The 22,105-nt window shown below is 31.6% G+C and overlaps 1 protein-coding gene across 1 annotated transcript; it reads right to left on the bottom strand.

The window, feature by feature from the left end:
* Positions 1 to 15,006: 15,006 nt before the first annotated feature.
* On the bottom strand, positions 15,007 to 21,873 carry LOC134685391 (serine/threonine-protein phosphatase 6 regulatory ankyrin repeat subunit B-like). The gene is made up of 2 exons (XM_063545112.1): positions 21,761 to 21,873; positions 15,007 to 19,065 (listed from the first exon to the last, which is right to left on the bottom strand). The coding sequence occupies exon 2, from the start codon at positions 19,046 to 19,048 to the stop codon at positions 16,247 to 16,249; it is 2,802 nt and encodes a 933-aa protein (XP_063401182.1). The 5' UTR covers positions 19,049 to 19,065; positions 21,761 to 21,873; the 3' UTR covers positions 15,007 to 16,246.
* Between the last annotated feature and the right edge of the window lie 232 nt (positions 21,874 to 22,105).

The following is a 22,105-nucleotide window of genomic DNA, read 5'->3' as shown; positions in this document are numbered from 1 at the left end:
AAAACATAGTAAATATGTAAATTAATTTCCGTTCTATATAGTGTGCCTAGATGTAGAACTATGATTGTGCTAATTTGCTATTTAAAAAGAAATGCCTTCTGTGACTGTAACACAATTTATGATGTTAACACATGAGGGCTATTTAGAAAGTACAGTGACATATCTATGTATTTTTATCAGGCTAGATACGAACCTTTATTAAATAGCCAATATGTAAAGTTGCCCTGTTGATATGTACAGTTTTTCTGTCTATCCAATACAGAAAAAGCCGTTTTGAATAAATAACTAACATATGATAACCACTTACAAATGTTTCACACCTCACCAAACTGTGTATGTACCTTGATGCATAATACATTGTGTAATCATATTTTTTAAACTTAAAATGACATTAAAAGTCAAAACTATGGTTCGTGTTTTATTGCAATTCGAAACAGAAAAAAATCACGTCCTTTTCGATTAAACCCTTATTCATTTCCGTCGATCATAACTGTAGTTCGCTAACGATAAGACTAATATTGATAGAAGTCTTCCCAAGTTCTTCATATTTGTTAGATAAATGGTATTCATGAGCATTACGTAAGTTCTCGGAATCGAAAACGGAAATATTGACGAAAAGTGTATTTGAAGGCCGTGCATTGACCTATAATGGCTTGGTTTTATAAATTGTTATTTGAATGGAGAGTTGTCTCATTGGCGCTCACACCACATCTTCCTATATCTATTGAACAGACAGTTTAAAAACGACTTCGGGAACCTGCATAAAGAAACATGTCTAGATTTAATCGAATAACACGATTATATTAATAAAGTGGTATGGACGGGATGTTTCTGTTTTACCCAGTTAAGATCATCGATTAGCTATATTCGACCCTTCAATTTTTCGGTGATCCCAAGTTTGACTATTTTACATATAGTATGTCTGTTTTGTTTCACACATCGTCATAAATATAATGGAATGTGATGCGACTGTCATACAAGTAAAGGGTTTAGCGCTTAAAACCAGGTTCAATCCACCATTTATATTATTGAAAATTCAGGAATATAACAGTTGTTGTTCATTTGTTTGATGTGTTTTATCATTTAATTTTGCCATTTGATTAGTAACTACGGTTTGAATCCCCCCTCAGTTCAGTATATTTTTGTGATTTCACTTTTAAGGTATTTGAATTTTTTTTTGTGGTACGTTTCGAGGACATGTATTTCAAAATAAAAATTGTCATTCACATGGAAGCCTGCTCACCTTTTTGCCGTCCTGGTTCGTTATTCATACAACGTATGAGGCTGATTTCATATAGGTGACACTAAAGCGCGTCTGGCGTACTAAATTATAATCCGGGTACCTTTGACTATTAAGAAGAATAACAAGCAGCTGGTATTAATCTTCAACTGCACGTTCTTCTATATAGATGATGTCCTCTACCTAAATAATTCAAAGTTTGGTGACTAAGTTGATATTATCTATCCTATCAAACTTTCAATAAAGGACACATCAGATTCACTAAAACCTTCTTTATATATTGACTACCATCTTGCAATAATAGTCCAGTCAAATTAAGATTTAACCCCAAACTAATTGCAACAGAAAATGTTTTAGTTCTAATCTATAGCATTAAGCCCTTTATATAAACGAGTCTAAATTGAAAACTACGTTCAAACCTATGATTGCGTTGGATAAAAACCGCAATTTTTATACGTGTGCATGTCAAACAAATTTCGTTGTAGAAGGGTATAAAAACAGCACAAACAACATTTTCCAAAAGACCAACAAAGTGAAAAGGTATATTTAAACAAAACGCATTTGACTAACAGGTCGAACAACTGATGTTCTTTAACCCTGCTGACTGCCATTCGCGACTGCCAAATAAAATTGATCACAAGATGTAACAAACTGGATCTTAATATAAATTTGATACGTCACAGAATTTTTTTTTTGTTAACTTGTGGCCACGATGTTGCGCCACAAACATTCGGTGTCAATATTTCTTTAGTACACCAGATCTAGATTTCGACAATTTATGTCTCTTCAGTGATGTTAGGGATCGAAACGGTATTTGGAAGGCCATGTAATTAACTCTCAATTTAAGATTGACTATTGAATTTAAGAGTCAATATAGGATGAACGGATCATATAAACCGGAGGGAAAATATGATACATGCCCAAACAAAAAATATATATAAACGAGTCTAAATTGAAAACTACGTTCAAACCTATGATTGCGTTGGATAAAAACCGCAATTTTTATACGTGTGCATGTCAAACAAATTTCGTTGTAGAAGGGTCTAAAAACAGCACAAACAACATTTTTCAAAAGACCAACAAAGTGAAAAAGTATATTTAAACAAAATGCATTTGACTAACAGGTCGAACAACTGTTAGTCAAATGCGTTTTGTTTAAATATACTTTGGAAAATGTTGTTTGTGCTGTATTAAGCCCTTTATATATACAGAAAAAAGTCCCATGAATTCTAATTTGGATGAAAACGCCAAATCAGCATTTTTAATTTCCTATGGAAATTAACATTGGAAGGGGAGATAACTCCGCAAAAATTAGTCTTTTTTGGGTCAGTTTTTGGTTGATTTTCTGAAAATGTATGTAAAGTATGATACTTTGATTAGGTTATAAGTACGTATTTGACTAAATTATATAATCTTCTGTTTATGAAATGTACAAAAAGGAAGTGTTATGTATAGTTTTATTTTTTTTGGTGCATTTTTCATTAAAGAAATTGCAAATTTGTGGCTTTGTGACCATTTTGAAAAAATAATGTGAAATTTGGTATTGTTTATATCTGTATATTATATTTTTTCAGCATCTTTCTTGTTTCAAGAAACTTTAAACCACAAATAGAAGAATACATGTTTAATTATGTTTATTAAATTTGAGATGCTTTGCATTGATATGTTGAAAAATTCAATAAATGGTCAACTAATGAATTACAAAATATAGATTATAGCTTGTTAAAAGATAAGAAAAAACCTTTAGAGTTGTTTGTTATACTCTAAAGACGGCTTAAAATCAAGAATCAATACATTCTGATGAATAGAAGCGGTAAAATTATAAATGTGTATCAATTGTTATTGTTATTTCTGCCGTTCTTGCAGAGTTATCTCCCTTTTCAATGCAAATCTCCATAGGCATTTTAAATGGTGATTTTATTTAGTCTTCCTCAAGTAAGGTTGTATGGGACTTTTTTCTGTGTATATTTGGGGTATAATGCTAAAGATAAAAACTTTAAAATCTTCTGTTGCAATTACGTTAAGGTAAGGGTTAAATTTATGCTAGATTGACTGGACTATAACAAAAAACAACCATCTTATACATAAGAAAAATAGTTGTACCAAGTTAGGAATATAACAGTTGTTATCCATGTGTTCGATCTGTTTAACGCTTTTGATTTTGCTATTGGCTTAGAGACTTTCCTTTTATAAATTTCCTTAGAGTTCGGGATTTTTATTAATTCACTTTTTTTAGAGTCAGTTCCGAACAAAACAAAGGAGATGATGTCATATCAGTTCGTTGTGTGCATGTTGACATGTATTTGAAATACATGGAAATATTGTCTACAAACTCCTTTAAAAAAATGGTGTACATTATCGGTTGCCATACAAGTACGAAAATGCTCTCTTGTAAGATTGTCATGCAGTCGTTGGACTCCAACTTTTGAAACAGAATACAAGATATACTATCACGCATAACTGTTTTGACCTGTTTATATTATAAAAAGTGGCCTTTTTAAAAAATAAGTGTTATTACCCTTGAGGAAAATTTCTCTATAGTATCGTTTCTTGAAAAGACTTACTTCATAATAAACGTTTAACAAAGTTACACTAAAACATGTCGTGCAGATAGAAATAATCTAGACATAATTCTATGCAAACAATTCTATTGGCATTAAAACAGATGTATTCGATTATTACCGCATTTAACCTAACACTCAATGATACACACATTACATTTGATGTTTCCATTTAAAACGGATAAACAGAGAATTTAAATCTTTTTTTAATTTGAAGATCGATGAATTATTTTTTTACTTGCAATCCAAACTGTTTGACGCAATTTCAATTTATTGAACAATACAATGAATTCATTGTAATTTCAATGGTTTGATTCCGTTGCTCTTATTTATTATTCTCTGGTGTTTTATCAGGTCAGTACTTTATTGAGTATTAACTGTCATTATTTGATAATACCAAAAACACACTTTTGCTTAATTGCCCATTTATTTATTCACGGAGTATTAAAACAAAAAGGTTTCAATGTCGGAAAAAAATCATATTTCTTTATCTGAAGTAATCAAATATAACAGAAAGAACATAAAAGCAGATGGGACAGTTCACTTGAAATTTACTGACGAAACTTGAGACAAGCCCGGTTCGTATTCATCAATTAATCAATGGGACGAAAAAGAACCCGAAATACAAAATGTATTCTGAATGTTTATATAATAGATTACAGATAATCAATAAGTAAGCATTTGATGAACATTAAAATGATATCTAGCTACAGTATACATCTCCTTGAAAAATTTCTAACATGCTTTTTAAAGCAAATGGTATATAAAACATCTTGTATTTTCACCACTGTCTTGATCGGTTTCGTTGTGTCTTTTTAGAATCATTATATATATTTGTCCATATAGTTGCCAGTCTTAATTATGATATCCGATTGTCCCAATAAACTCTTCACTTGTTTTTTAAATCAATATGTTCAGACCAACTGATGATATACTAGTATTTTTTCTTTCGGGATTTTTGGTAGAGACGTTGTTGACCGTCTTTAATAATTTCGATGCACATATAAAACGTAGGGATTTATCCAAGTGAAACGTAATAAATGTAGATCAGGAGCCTTTAATTCAGTAGTTGTCGTTTGTTTCTGTGTTACATATTTGTTTTTCGTTCATTTTTTTGACATAAATAAGGCCGTTTGTTTTCTCGTTTGAACTGTTTTACATTGTCTTATCGGGGCCTTTTATAGCCGACTATGCGGTATGGGCTTTAGTTTAAACATATTTATTTATAGTGGATTGGGAAACAAGTTTTGCGACTTATATTAATCCCTTTCCACTTTGCGGGTGCGAGTGCTGCCTTGTAGCGGCATTAGCCTACTCTTTTTCGAAATCTACAAGGGTGTCTTTAACGTGCTTTGCTCATTGTTGAAGGCCGGACGGTGACCTACAATTGATAATGTCTGTGTCATTTTGGTCTTTTGTGGAGAGTTGTCTCATTGGCAATCATACCACATCTTTTTTTTATATTTGTTTATTTATCATTACAAGGGCCTTTTTTTATGTAAACGTACTAGTTGGGAAAATCACGAATATAGATTAACACAATGAGCTGTTTTTAAAATAAATGACTATGGTATATGTGATGTATGCTTTCTCAATACAATTTGCAATAGGATGGTACCAGTTGTAGTGTGTACAGAACTATTCTTTGCAATGCTTTCATATTATGCGCTCTAGCTTTATAGGCGTTTAAGGTTCAAAAACAATTTTTGCAAGGTTCCCAGAAGTTACACGTTAACAATTCTAGTCAAAGGTTTCAGAATATCAAGGAATCTCTAAATGCGATTTCATGAAATTTTCAAAATATGACCAGACCTTTTGTTTTGATATCAGAATGACTTTGATCATTTACACATTCAATACTTCACTTGTACGTGGCCTTTAATACTTTTTAAATACAATGTTGCCTACTAAACATACATACATTTTTGTCAAGAACAAAGTTTCTGACATTAATCAAGATATCGTTTTGTTTCTTTATCTTTCTTGATAAATGTGATGCTTACAAAGACGAACTTAACCCATAGATATATCGATTCTTATGTGGAAATAGCATATTAATTGATATTTCTAAACATCAATTTTTATAATTACAAAACGACAACAATGCCATTGTGTGAGAACATTTTAGTTCTAAATTATTATTAGTACTTCAGTACAAAGAATCAGAGTTATCTCGCATTGATCTGCATATTTCAATTTTTTAATCTTAGAAAGTCCTTAACTATTCTGTTTCCAGTACAGTCTGAAAGAAAAGTTATGTTAATATCTGTTGCCGAACATTGTTTCTCATAAGAGTAGCCGACAATTACATATTTTTAAGTTAAACTAAAGTAGTTTGAAGCTTTTTGTAAAAGTAAACGTTCAATGACTGTCCCTTTGGTATCTTTCGTCCCTCTTTCATAATTTGCATTTCAAATAATTAAGGCAACAGTAGTTTATTGTTATCCAATAGCTATAAATATGTTAAGGGAAAACAAATCCTGGTCAAAGACCAAAAACGAGGGAAACACACCTGCTATAAGAGGAAAACAACGGAATAACATAAGCACTCAACTATAATAAAAACAAACACCAACATATATCGAAATAGACTATTTGATAACCACTGCTACATTCCTGATTTGGTTCAGGACATTTAAGGAATAAATGGTGAGTTGAAGTTAGTTTATGAATAACCAAACCTCTCGCTTATATGATAATTTTAAAAAGGCCACTTAAATGAGAACTCCACGTGGCATGAATGAAGTACACATAAACGAAATAACACTCAGGACAGATGCAAATATAACAGTGTATTACAACATGTCATCCACGGAATAACAGCAAACACCTTACAGCTTGTTTAATACAGCTAGCTTCCAGCAACAAGGAAATCAGGAATGGGGAAGGTATTATACCAAGAGTTCCAAATGATGAAGTTGGAATCATCCCTTCGTAAACATGGTAAATATTACGGACGTCATCACGAGTTGGTTGACCGTTATGAAATAACCGTTTCACAAAAGATATCGGATATGTTCCTTACGTCGTAACTACAATTCCCTTCCCTTTCATGAATGTGACCTACCGAATAAGACTATTTACCGCATTTGTTATCACATAATCAACACGATGGGTGCCACATGTGGAGTAGGGTCTGCTTATTCTTCCGGAGCACCTGAGATTACCTCTAGTTTTCAGTGGGGTTCGTGTTGCTTATTCTGTCGTTATCTATTTTGTGTCAAGTGTTCTATTGTTTGTCTGTTTGTCTTCTTTCAGTTTTAGACAGGCGTTGTCAGTTTTTTATGAGTTTGGCTGTCCCTTTGGTATATTTCGTCCCTCTTTAACACACAGAGTTCACTACAATATAATTATGAAATGTGCGTCACATGAATGTATCAAAGCCAATCACAATGACGTTACCATGGTCACAGGTAAATCATCAAAAACAGAATTTAAAATTAGGATTGATTTTTTTAAGGTGTTACATTTTTTATTTCTAATCATTACAATAATATCAATATAAAATTATGTTAGTAAAGGTGTATCTGTTTGTATTGTATAAGCATGTCGGGTTTCCTTTTAAATGAAAACTAAAAAAACAAATAAATCCTGTGCATGTAGTTTCGTTTAACTAAAATTCATATAACTGAATTAACTGATAAATTTCTGTATTTTTGAATTCATATAGAAAATACATACAAGACCTCCGATAATTGTTAATTTTACCAAGCCGCAATGCCCTGAAAACATATCTATATTGAAATGAAAATAAATCTTAATTTCTATATACATGTACATATCAGCACTTAAAATCTACATCATTGTACGATAGTTTTGCTATGCTACGAGAACTGAAATATCAAAAATACCGAATTCCGAGGAAAATTCAAAATGGAAAGTTCCTTATAGCTGCTTCCCTGAAAACGTTATACGTATTAAATTATAAGCCTGGTATCTTTGATAACTATTTGTCCAATCCAAAAGTCCCATAGTTAGTAGATATCATTGGTCTGCATGATGACCGTATGTTTAAACAAAAGATAAGACCTACAGATATAATCAATTACAACACAGTAATAGATCTAAACTACACAAAAATAAAATGGAGGACAGATGAAGATTTGGGTATGCATTTTTTCGGGAGCTCATAATCATGCATTTGTTTGTCTCTTTTGCTGTCATTATAGGGGTTGAAGTAGTAGTATATTAATTTCTATCTTTTTCGGCGTAACACAGTCACAAAACAATACCATGATAAGAACTAATATGAATAACAAAGAGGACATGCTCCTACTTCGGTTCCATACGAGATTCGAGCAAAAAATACACATCAAATTTCGTCGACTTCATGATTTGTAATATTTCAAAATAAAGGCGATCAATGCTTAGCAGTCGGTAATACTATGTATAATCAAGATGGCGGGACGGGCAAAATAAATTGTTTCAATTCATACAAAAAGACAATATATAACTGTATAATGTAACATTAATAATTTGTTCAAATGGATTATTAAGTAGAAACAGACAAAACACAATATTAACATGCCAATCGAATTGTTATTATATTAGATAAGTGGGGTAAGTAAATCTATACTTTCAGAGAATTCAGTATGACACGTGACCATACCAGGAAGTAATTAGGTAAATACTAGACATGACCTGATTTATATTGATTTATATCCATGTTGGAATCCTTTCTTTATCAATTATATTTTATATTTGGTTGTCATGAAGTGACATTGTGTCATTCATCTTTCTACCAAAAAACTAACATGGAAAAAGATTAATCACATACAAATACAACCAGATGTGCTTTATTAAGAAAGCACAGTAAATTAATGATCTTAATTTCTATTCTTTCTAGGTTAAGATTATTTGATCTTATTCATGATTCGCACTAGTTCCATGCACAATGTGGAATATAGAAATAAGAACACAAGAAGTGAACATTATAGGATTATTGTAACATGAATCACAATTGTTCTTTAATCTTCTAGTGAGTTAACTTCAGTTATGTTTAGAAGAGTGCCGTTAACTGAATGATTTTTTAGTTATTAAACACTCTAATCCCGCCGTTGATGGCTACTTGTTTGAATACGAAATAATGAGTGGAGATTAAACTAGTGAATTAGTTTCCAGCTCAGATGTTTTTAATGCAAAGTATGGCTCCGTCTCCTTTGGGTAGTAATTAAATAAATATAAATGTCTATGTGTTTTCTTTTAGTTATGTTACTTCAATGAACCGATCTTTTTCAAGTCATTAGGAATGAAAGAAGATTTGTAATTTCATAAATAATCAATAATTGGTATTAGGGAACTATATCTTTTTATCACAACGTCTTTTGAAACTACTAGTTTTTTTTCGGATTAAAGGGCAAATCAACATCGAATAAAATTTTGAATTACCCCACCATCCCCTTTTCTCTCACAACCACAGCCCAATTTCAAAAATGTTTTGGGAAAAAAATATTTCCTAACACATAAGTGACCACCGAGATTTAATCTTTGACACGTTTTATAGCACATTAATGTGACATTCTTCCAGTAGCATATATCAAATATCGCAATTTTGTCTCTGCAATTCACATTTTTAAACGTTTATAATATTCAGGCAAACGCTATTTATACTCTTATTTAAACAATCTGGACTTTTACCTGAGATAATGTAAACATCACCAAAAATAATGCAGTCCATTCATAAGACCAGCAGTTTCTTTTGGTTGTGGTGTCCTTGTGTTCTGTCGTTAATTCATAAGAGTTGTTATTCTACGGTTATCATCTTGTAATGCACTATTGCATGATTTACTGATGCATTAATCTGTGCTGAATGTACTTGCGTTGGTTGTCCTATATTCATGTAACATAGTATTAGCAGTTTACCGGTATGTTTAGCAGAACCATATCAGTGGAAAGTTTGTTGCTTTGATTTAGTTCAGTGTTTCTGTTGTTTTCTTCTTTTAGACTCGGGTTTCGTTTACTACCAATGTGATGTTTTGCATAATCGAAATATGACTATTGAAAATTGGTAAAAAGTAAAAACACAAAAATACCGAACTCCGAGGAAAATTCAAAAAGGAAAATCCAAAATCAAAAGGCAAAATCAAAAGGCAAAATCAAAAGTCCAAACACATCAAACGAATGGATAACAACTGTCATATTCCTGACTTGGAACAGGCATTTTCTAATGTAGAAAATGGTGGATTGAACCTGGTTTTATAGCTAGCTAAACCTCTCACTTGTATGACATTCGCATCAAATTACTGTTGCGTGTATTGAGAACATTTTAAGAAAGGAATTGAATTTAATACTACTATAATCGTGCAGTTTTCGTCGTACTAAGGAGTAAAATATCCGTGAACATTTTTTTTTAGTTTTTTCGAGGGTCTGAAAGATGGCTTATTGTAAAAATACCAAGTTTAATATGAGTAATAGTAGTATTTTTCTTGATTGAATTAAGTAATTGTGTGTGTTTTTAAAGTGTTAAAGTGTATGGATTAAAATAGGAATTGTTGATGTTTTGATTATATAACATTCAAATGACATTCAAACAAAACGCAATTCTAACTACTGATTTGTTGTTTAACAATTTATTCATGTATGTGATAATTGCAGGAGATGTAAACTGTCAAAATGTCATTTGCTCAGCCTTTTTCTCTTTAATTTGTATTAGATAATCCAAAGTTTAGATGTGCACTTGATTATTTTATAATGTTAAATCATTGAGGTGCACTCTATTATGTTAAAATGTTATATTATTCTGGTTGAGAGATGCACTCGATTATATTATAATGTTATATAAAAATTATTTTTCACTGCATGTAATACCACATTATAGAAAGATGTTTCTTTTTCATTCATTGTCATATAAAAGAATAATAAGTAGAATACTATTTTTTCGGATAAAACAATGCACTTTATTTTGGCCTCCTACTTCCCGGACAGTTGTTTTCTAATGTAAATTGGAATCCTCAGTTTGCATCCTGGGCAACTGAAGAAATTGCAAAAAGGAAATTTTTGAAATAAACAGGTATTTATTTAAAAATAAAGTAAAAAAAACCCCAAAAAACTCAAATTATAAGTGCATCTTTTGTTATTTAAAGGGGCACTGGCTGTCAAATTCATGGTTACCCATTTGACTCAAACTCTCATATTTGATTTATAACAATGTAAAACATTTATTCAAACTATCAAAAGTCTAAGATAAACAGTTTACAGAGCATGGGGTTGATAATATATAGGTTCGTTTCGTATGTATTTATGTATTTAGTCAAGATGCCATCTAATTAGCTATCGATTTCACCTCAGATGACCATATACGCAATGTTAACATAAATAAAGATATGAATATATTAAACCAACACGTGCAATTGGATTTTGATAGGTCTGTTTGATTTTATATTATAGATTAAAAATAGATGTATTTCATTGTTTTTAACGTATAAGAATGATTATATGTGCATCGAATAAGTAATCAAATGATTAACCGTAGTTTCACTTTCATTGTTGACATTCTTTTTCTTTAAATAACCAGTACACGTACAATGCATGCATTGTCAATCTCTAGCTAGGGGTTACATTGAAGTTCACATGAATACGGATTTAAAGAGGTCGACTCATTCACTTGCAAGTGAATAACTAAATATCAATGTTTCTTATCGTAATTTGACAATATTGAACCTTTTTGGCTGCAAGAAGCGGATTGTTATTTCACTATTTTACTTTCATTTAAGGAATGACTGTAATATTTTTTTCTGTCTATGAAGAAATAACATTAAAAATTTGGTGCACACTGAAAAACGCGCGTAGCGGGTTATTTAACAGTGTGCGCCACATTTTTTATATTATTTCAAATAGACAGAAAAAATATTACAGTCATTTTTTTAAATTTAATTCTAAATTCCATTTAAAACCGTAGAAAACCATGATAAAACGTTGATGACGTCATGGTCATATGACTAAATTATGTCTATGGGCTCATAACTAAATAACGTCAGCCAAACAGAAGACGCGTTACATCAAAATTAAATTATTTTTGATTGAACAAAAAAAATCAAACATTAATTTTTTTATATATCTCGTAGCTAGTGCCCCTTTAAGTGATCGAGACAGAGGTTTGGCTTATACCAGGAAAACAAGCATATTCAAAATTTTGATCTTTAAAAGAACTGAGATTAAAAGAACCACTCATTGGAAAAACACCAACAATCAACCGATTGGGGAAATGATAAGTTGGGTAAAATAATATCACCAAAGATACCAGGACCAAAATTATGTACAACAGAAAAATTAGAGAAATATTTATTAAAATCATTTAAACATCTTTTCAGGTGAAAAGGCATTGACGTCGACATGTTTGTTTCGTGCTAATTATACAGCATCAATGAGTTATCCATAGATCTTCTGTTTATGTGGTTCATAAGTTTTTTTTTGTTTCTCGTTTTTATATAGATTAGACCGTTGGTTTTCCCGTTTGAACAATATTAATTTTCGGGACTCTTTATAGCTTATTGTTCGGTGTGAGCAAAGGCTCTGTGTTGAAGGCCGTACCTTGACCTATAGTGGTTTACTTAGATGGAGAGTTGTTTCATTGGTATTCATACCACATCCTCCAATGAACTGAAGATTCTTAAAAAAACAAAGCATAACACTTTTTAAATATCTTGATCTTGATCAAAATATCTTGGCATTGCTTGCTTAAAAAGAGGTTTAATATAACTATTTTTTAAAACTAAATACAATATGTACTAGTTTTACAAAAACAAATATTTTAGTTAAGGTAAAAGGACAGAAAATAGATTTTAATATCTTGGTACACCATTAATATACCTGTATGTGAATGTATATGCATCAACCTATTTGAACTTCTTATCTTTTACGAGTGTCTGAATAAACTCAGAATCATATGAAAATCAGAAAAGATTGACTAGGAGAGGTCAACAGATTACTAAAAAAAATGAATGCCAACAACCTGCAACGAAAATGTTAATCCAGAGTCAACACATTTGTTTGTTATCATTTTTTTATCAATATTTCTCCTGTGAAAATCAAAATGCGATTTGTTCAAAAGTAAACTGCAAATTTCATAGACAATTTTCAATATCGAATAAGCATGTTCAAGTTAAGCAACAATACCAACCGTAAAATTAAATTCAGTTAACCTTATTATCTTTTCTATTAAATAGATGAATTGATTCTATACATTTCAGAACGTTTTTGTACTCTGACGATATTTTTGATGTTTCTTAATTGTAATTTAATGCCAGAAAAGCAACAGTGAACTTCAAACACTCATTAAATGAAGTCTTATTTGCAAAGAATTATGGGCTAAGGTATTTCACTTATGCTTGCTGTGTTAATAATTAAACACAAATCGCTCGGGTCTCGATAATGGTTGTAACCGTGTTATTTCAATGACTTGCAAATACATGAGTCTTAAGAAAAAACACCAACCAGAAAATTTATAGATATCGGATCGTCTGGAAGTGACAATGCTTTATATACAGAAACAACTATATGCATTAACGGTTTTAAATTCTCCTCAATCTCATCAAATAGACTACACATTAATTCAATATTTCAACATAGAAAGGGACTGACGAAGCAATCTTAAAAGTTCAAATACTTGTCTTTCAGTACCACGAGATTTAGTTTTTGTACATGTGTCTTATTAATTTCTATGAATAGATATTAACACTTGCATGTATATTTAAAATGTAAAATGTTCTCAATTACGAAGCAAACTATAAAGGAATGAAACAAAGAGATAATGTTTCGTGTTACATGAAATGAAAAGTCTGCAGTGAACACAAACAATCATAGTGCTTAAAATTAGCAAAAGCTTCAAGTAAAACTAAAGAATCTGATGTAATTTTAAAAATAAGTTTACAAAGTTGAATGTGCATGCAATCATTAAGCAACCATGTTGTTCTGAACTAAGTTTAGTTAACATTGTTATCTTTTCTTTAAAATAGGTTAACAGGATTGACTCTATAAATTTAATGAGATTTGTGTTTGTACTTCAGAGAATTCTGTTGTTTACGCTACCATTAGTTTAATCCCAGTAACTCAGGAAATGAGTCTTCAATCGTCTTGTGTGTCCCTCGTGATAAAAACGATTGATAAGTCTCCAAACTATTTACCAGTCTTGTTTTGACTCTTCATAAAACAAAAAAAAAGGAGAGAGTGAAGAAATCAAATATACAATCAATGTCCAGCAAAGCAGCTGTAAATGAAATTTCAATCGTTTTGTGTTTTCATCGGGATGAATACGGTAAATAGGTCTCAAAACTATTAACCGTACTTGTTTTGGCTCTTTAATAAAAAAAACAAAAGAGAATAAATGAATGTTGCAATAAATGTTCAATAAAAAACAGAAAACACAATGGATAAAAAGAAATCAAGTAAAAGGCTAACTACTAAAACATGTTAACCGTCACATCTTCACTTGGTTTAATTTTGTCCTCGTGTTTCATTCAAGTTTAATTGTTTATCTACATGTAATTATTGCCTTTTTAATACTCTCTGTTCATACTGATCCCATTACTCAACGCAACACAAAATATACAAAGTGCCTTTTAGTTCCGTTTTAAAATACAATAATTACCAAAGATATACTGTATGCAACCCTAAGACGTTACATAATCTTTGAATGGTTGATGAACTTTCAAGGAATATCTGTCGGTGTGAAATTGTTTTATTAACTGGAAAATATATGCAATAAAATTAACGGTACCAATTTCTTTGCACCAGATGCGCATTTCGACAATTCTTGTCTCTTCAGTGATGCTCGTGGCCAAAATATTTGAAATCCAAAGCTTATATAAAAGATGAAGAGCTATAATCCAAAAGGTCCAAAAAGTATAGCCAAATCCGTAAAAAAATCCGCAAAAATCACATAACAGTTCAGAATTATTCCAGTCGTATTCTTTATTTGTTTATGACAAAACAAATCTTAATCGGTGAATAGAATATAGTGTTACCACAAGTAACATATTCTTTTTCAAGATAAAAACAATATATTGCTTTTGATTTGTTTAAATCGTTCACCTGGTATCTGTCCGCCTGGTAAAAACATGAAAAATAAACATCTATAATGGACGTACGTTATCGGAATGTATCAGATTTTATTTGAAAGAGCTTTAAAAGGAAAGTAACATGAAACAATTCTAGTCGCCTAATTTTTCTTTAGATATTATGAAAGCCAGCACAAATTGATTCATATATTTTACTATAGTTTTTTCCTGCAGTTTAATGTTCATTTTTTAAAGATTAAAATTTAAAATCCAATGTAAGTCTGCACTATCTTTACCATGTTTATAAGACATTGACATTGCTTGACTGCATATTGTCCGCTGAGAAATCATTACCTGACAAATGATAAGAAATAATAGTTTTTCGAGTAATTACTTATCTCTAACGCAAATGTACAATTGCAGCAGCTTCAATCAAAATCTTCAGCAAAGAGTAAAATCACAACAATACTGAACTTAAAATCAAACGGTCAAAGTCCATAATCAAATGGCAAAATCTAAATAATAAAACACATCAAACGAATGGAAAACAACTGTCATATTTTTGACTTGGTCTAGGCCTTTTATTCATTTTCTTATATTCAATATTTAGAAATTTATAATTTTAGAATTTTATGCAAGCTGTCACTTTTTAGTCACAAGACATTTATCTTAAACATGATACTAAACAGAGCATAAACATGCACCTAGTAATCTAAGCTGTTAAAATAACATCGTAGTATAATAATGAATCTATACGTTGTGTCATTATCTATCTAACCAGAAATACAATTTACGTCAAAAATTGAAAAGTTTTAATAAGGCGACCTCTTATCTAATGAAAACTGTAATGCCATCAATTTTAGTCAGAATGCATGTGACGGGCTTTTGCTTAAAAATTAATTAATAATGTGCAGTAGAATAGGATTGAGTTTTATTTTCAAACATTTGGTTCTGATCTGCAGTTGATAACACTGCAATCAGTTAAATAAGAAGTTTTCATGTCAAAGATTAAATTGATGGGATTTATACTATGTCATTGTCAAGTTTAGTTTGTTAAAGTTCGTTTCACTTATACAACATATATGTCAGGTCTCGTTTGAGCTTCATTTGTGTTATATACCTGATTAGGTTTCGGCGGGCTTAAGACAAATATAAAATATAAATCAAACGAAGAGTGTTCAAATTACATACTTTAACTTTTGGATTCAAACACAAAAAGAGGCTTATGGGAAAGGCTATACTACTACATGAAGTTAGGATATGTCAATTTTATTACATCTTACCTACCATAACAGATTTATAAAATGTGACTTAATCTCTAATTTAAACTTGTGAATTATGGACAATAGTAAAACAGATAAAGACCACATACCATTCAAAACATTTGTTAGAAAAAAAAAACTATTGTACTTTTTCATTGTAGAACTGCAAATCAGCTCAATGTTAGCAACTTATTCCAAAAGTTTCAGAATAAATTTCACGTATTTATGGACTTTTTCCGCATCACCAGACAGAAGTTTAGCGTTAAGAACGTTCTGTTTAGGATTAAAAGATGACGGTACGAATCTGTTGAGTAAACCAGTTTCAAGCATACTGAACAATTCGCGTACCAAAGGTATGTCAACATCAGATGAATGTTCCGTATGAAACATAGTCTCAGCCGGTCCATATGCCGGTGCCGAACACTCATGTGTGTCAAACCCTTGGTTGGATTTGTCTCTCAGTTTACAGTACACACTGTGTATTCCGTTTGTCAAAGCACGCTTTTCTACAGCCTGTAAAAATGCCATTTTCAAAAGATATGAAGGAATTAAACTTTCAATGCTTTCATACATGTATATCCCTTCTAGATCTTCTTCTGACAGACCCTTTAAATGTCCATAGTACACTTTCATTTCCTCGTTTCCACCGAAATTAACTTGTGGGCACACATGTGAGTGGACGAGAATCTTTGAAATAATGTAACTGTTTCTAATTTTAGGCAACATTTTTCGAAATATTGCTATTTCTTGTAAAACCATTGAACAACGCCAAAGATCTTCATTTTCACCACTTGTCATTTTAGGAACAGCGATTGACGGCAACATCATCATGTCCTTGGTCAAAAGTATTGAATCTTGATTAATTGTGGGTGGCCATGAAGGTAGTCTTACAGCTGGAACAATATCTACGCTGATCTGAAGATCCTTAAATCTGGAACCTCTCCATTGTAATAAAACTTCTGGGTGAATTGTAACTTCCTTAATGATTAAACGTTCGTCCTTTGGAAAAGAACTTGCAAACATAACTTTAGTAAGAAGCTTACTAAACAGATAATTCATTTGACAACTGGATAATAAATCATTTTCAGCAGCCCATTCCGACAGTAGATTGGAAATAATTTTGTTTGAAGAATGCAAATATGCATATCCAGATATGGACGTAACCTCTTCCTCCGGTTCAATCCCAGCAAAAGCATCAGAAATAGTTTTATTTCCAGTACTATATGGAAGGGCTACTGCTATTTGAGTCATTGTTTCTTCGTCTTTGTATTCAGGATAAGATGCGTCACTAATTACTTCGAGACAAAATGTAAAATCAAATTCATCAGGGTACCGTACTTTAGTTCCTTCTGATACACTGCCGATATGTAGAAGCGTACATTTAAATCTAGGATCATGTTTGTTTACTATATCTGCTAGATGTGATGCCATTGCCTCAACTGCTAGTTGTATTTCTTTGACTTCTGATTCACAACTTCTTGAGTAAGGCATTTCATTTTCAAATAATTTACCAACGAAATTATTCAGTTCTGGTTCACTTGTTTTAATCATACCATTGCAAGTTATTAGCTTTTCCAAATCATCTAAATGCATCAGAGAATCTGCATAGTTCGTAAATTTGCATTGGGATTTCTTGTTACTTGTTTTATTTGTAAACTTTGACAATATATCGATAGTATCCTCTGAAGACCTGTATAAAGATAGATCAAACGCAGTGTTTCCGTTTTCGTCCTTAAAGTAAGGGTCGCCCTTGTTTTCCAGTAAAAGATCCACAGTACTTGTGTTGTCATTCCAGGTTGCAAGATGTAATGGTGTATTGGAATAATTATCAGTTATGTTTGCATTCATTCCTTTTTTAAGAAGCAACATCACAATATCGTCTGAACCATTTGATGCCGCAATGTGAAGTATTGTACGTCCTTTAACATCGCCTTCATCGAAATTTGTACCGTTATTAATCATTTCTTCAACAATTTCAATGTCCTTTCTCTCGGTGGCTGAATGAAGGGCAGTCTGTCCCCAAAAGTCTTTTATATCAGGCCTACATCCGCCGGAAGTTAAAACGGAGCAAGTTTCAACAGAATTTATAAAATGTAATGGAGTTCTCCCAAATCCGTCAGAAATATTACCGTTGCTTCCTCGATTAAGGAGAAAAGATACAATTCTATCGGTAGTTTTCTCGGCAGCATAATGAAGTGGTGTTTTACCTGCCGCATCAGTCACGTCTGCGCAATCTTCTCCCTGCAAAAGTTTGTCGATTCCAGCTACAAATAAAGACTCATCCTCTGGATCATACAAATGATAGTGATTCATTAGGTAATGAATTGGACATAATCCTTGAAAATCATGTTCCTGAAGAACTGCATTCTGAGCCACGAGTAAACCTATAATGTTAGAAGTTTTTGCATTCTGACATGCATGATGAAGAGCACTCCTTTTTAAGTTATCTAGTGTGGTAACCTCTATTCCATATCGAATGAGCATTTGAACTGTCTGAAAGTTGTTTTCGTCAGACGAATTTTTACATGCAAGGTGTAGTGCGTTTTGTCCATTATAATTTGTTTGGTTAATATCTGCCCCAGTATTTAGGAATAATTCAGCGATTCTATCATTGCGAAATTCCGTCGCCTTATGTAAAGGAGTGTTTCCTAACTCATCGACTGCAGTCACAGATGACCCAGAATCAACTAGTAATTTTGCTATTTCAAAATCATGTACTATGTTTAAAGGAACACATTTTGGGTTTACACTTGCACCGTGTTGTATCAAGGTTTTAACCACTTGGAAATGATTATTTTGTACCGCCATGTAAAGCGGGGTGTTTCCTCTGTCATCTTCCAAGTCGATTTGTACATCACCTCCCTCCAACAATTTCACAACACATTCTATATCCCCATCAACAGTTGCCTTATGAAGGCCACTTTTTGATGCAGCAGTATAGTCTGTCGTATATTTCATTAAAAAGTCTGTAAATGGATTTGAACTCGCCATTGCTAATACCTACGTATCTGAAAAATAAAAATATTTTGTTATTTAAAAAAAATGAGCAATCCAATTAACATGAATGAAAATATGTAATGATAAATTTAAAATTCCGAAGTCTTGTTCTGTTGCGAATGAAGCTTGTTACCCTTTTCTTGCAGGTAAGATATTTTTTGTATCACACTGCATATGATGTGAGATGAATCCCAAAAGTAATAAGACAAATGCAATAATTTGACCACAAAACAATACGCCTACACATTAGTCGGACAAAAAGGTGTAAATTTCAACCATGGCAGTTGAGAAATGTGATTCCGTAATAAAAACATACTCAAAGCGCATAGGTGTCTCGTGAAAATTCTAATTCTGTCACTTATTATAACTTTCTGAATTGTCAAAAGTTGACATCGGAATAGCACATACCCATCATACGTGTATGTGTAAAAGTCTAAATCAACAAAATGTAGACATTTCTATTTAACAAACAGTAATTATTTACCATATTTAATGACTCATGAAAATAGACCAATGGGTAAATTTATTATTTAGTTAAAAGTTCGGTTTGCCAAAAAAAAGGGATATCAGATTCTCTCGCATGATGAAACCTATCGTTGTTTTTAGTTTAAGTTTATTTTGTACAGTACATAATGTACCATTCCAGCTAATGTCTGCTAAAGGGAATGGATGGTCTTTTCTCACTATTAGGTGTAAAATTCATACATCTTAGGGGTTGTATTTTTTTTCCATCTGAAACGTACACTTATTCTAAGGGTCTTGTAGCAGTTAATAGTTGTCAAGATATTACATATAAGGAAACTATACATCTGATAGGTTTTAATTATAAGATCTGGTTGTTTTTCATGAATTTCTTTCTGAAACGTATAAAAAAAAATCACCATCCAACCCACCTGTCAGAAATAAACTGAAATGGTCCAATGACAAACTGTACGATATGTGTTTTCTCAGGAAAAAAGTAAAATAAAAAATTATGACTTGTAGAGTTCCTAATCTAATCTGATGTAGGAAATGGCGGATTTAATATGCATATGATTGTATAGCTAGCCAAACCTCTTCCCTGCATGGAAGTGGCATACTATTCCATGATATTGTCAAGAAATGATGTTAAGTAGTTGTCGTTTGTTGATGTGGTCCATAAGTGTTTCTCGTCTTTACTTTGATTTGTTCGTTGGTTTTCTCCTGTTTGAATGGTTTTACTCTAGTAATTTTGGAACCCTTATTATATTTTTGTATTATCCAAGGCTTCGTGTTGAATGCAGTACCCTGACTTATAATTCTTTACTTTACAAATTGCGACTTAGATGTAGAGTTAAATCATTTTCTGTTTGTAGACGATGATGTTCCTTTGGCGTTATCGGTTTTAATAAGTTGTTATTAGCTTTGAACTAGCTGTTAGTAACTGTGTTCTCGGATCTGCCTTTTGTTGCAGGGATGTGTAAGTAGCATGTCACGTCCACTATTTTTGTACATAACTATATATAGCTAAGGCTGGTAATTTTCTTGTTTGAAACGTTTAACATTCATTTTGTTATTTCAGAGCTATTATGCTTTATGGGTTTTACTTATTGTTGAAGACCGTAACTGAACTATTTTTTTTTATTTCTGAGTCACTATTGTCTCATTTTCAGTTAAACCACATATTTGTATTGATATATTTATAACCTTCTGCAGAAAACAAGTTTTACAATAATTAAGAACCGTTAATTATTATGCTCAAGTCGTTTTTCGTCTAAAATTGTTTAAAAAACATGCTAAACAAATAGTAAATCAGTCAATTTTTTTACATAGAACCTTTCATAGTTTTTTAGAAATGCAGCTTATACGATAAAATCAGTTCAATTTGAAATAGACGGCTCGGTCCAAAAATGAAAATTTGACAGATTTCCAAATGCAACAAGCAGCCTGCCTACAAATAAAACAATGCATGGGAAATCAAATAATGAATACAAAAAGGTGACTAAAAATGACTGAATACCAAGGCATTCTGATGCATTTCTCCTGTTTACCGAATTCGAAGAAACCTAATTTTAACAAATTGGTATTAGGCTGTAATAATTATAATAAGTCTATCAGTTTTTCATTATCAGCGAATGACTAGTCTTTATTAATTATTTTTTTAATAGGACCATTTTGCAACTAGTTAATTCAATTATAAACATAAAATTAAAAATCATGATAACTTGAAACTGGATTTCTATTTGTATTGATAACATTACATGTGTCTACATTTGAAAATGCCTGTACCAAGTCAGGAATATGACAGTTCTTGTCCATTCGTTTTTGATGCGTTTTGTTTTTTGTTTTTTGATTTTGCCATGTGATTATGGACTTTCCAAATTTATTTTCCTCTGAGTTCAGTATTTTTGTGATTTTACTTTTTGCTGGTAACCATATACATCTAAATAGTAAATGAAGTATGAACAAGTTGTACTTAATGACCCGGGACCAAACGTGCTACGTTTCTCCTCTTTATTCTTGGAAGAGACTATCAATCTTTTATAACATGATGAAGTGACAAATTCTTTACCAGTAGTAATATTCTGAGCACTTGATAAAGAAAAGTACAGTGCGTGTTCTGGTTGGATAGGCATGAAGAGAAACTACTTGTTTTACTTCCTATATTGTAAAATCACTATATATGTATTTCCTTTATGTACATATTGATATACAGTTACTCCGTACTATTTGCTGTATGATTCTTACCTAATTATAGATTTTATTCCTTAAGTCACTCCATTTTAGATGTCTTGTACATATAGCCTCATGAATGTTGTTACAATTACTCTCACAACATAACTAGGTGTTGTAAACTTTTAAGGTTAAATTATGACGTCATTTGAATGCATTTAAAAATATTCACCAGTTTAAATATATAAAACTCAACAGACCAGTAACTGTTAATCACCAAACCTCCGCCTATTTAACGTTAGTATTGAAAGAAGGTGATTAATAAAATAGTTTGATCTTTTGATATAAAATGTTTAATTCAGAAAAGAGAACTTTAACGGATCAAACTGAAGTTAAAAGTTCAATTGACAAACAAGTATT

This window comes from Mytilus trossulus, chromosome 9 (genome assembly GCF_036588685.1).
Source record: "Mytilus trossulus isolate FHL-02 chromosome 9, PNRI_Mtr1.1.1.hap1, whole genome shotgun sequence".
In the NCBI taxonomy this organism is placed as follows: Eukaryota; Metazoa; Mollusca; class Bivalvia; order Mytilida; family Mytilidae; genus Mytilus; species Mytilus trossulus.
The sequence above is the reverse complement of the archived record's forward strand: the minus strand, read 5'-3'. Positions and strand labels throughout refer to the sequence as shown.

Coding starts and splice junctions, on each gene's coding strand:
- LOC134685391 (XM_063545112.1), bottom strand. CDS start 19,048: ATGGCGAGTTCAAATCCATTTACAGACTTTTTAATGAAATATACGACA.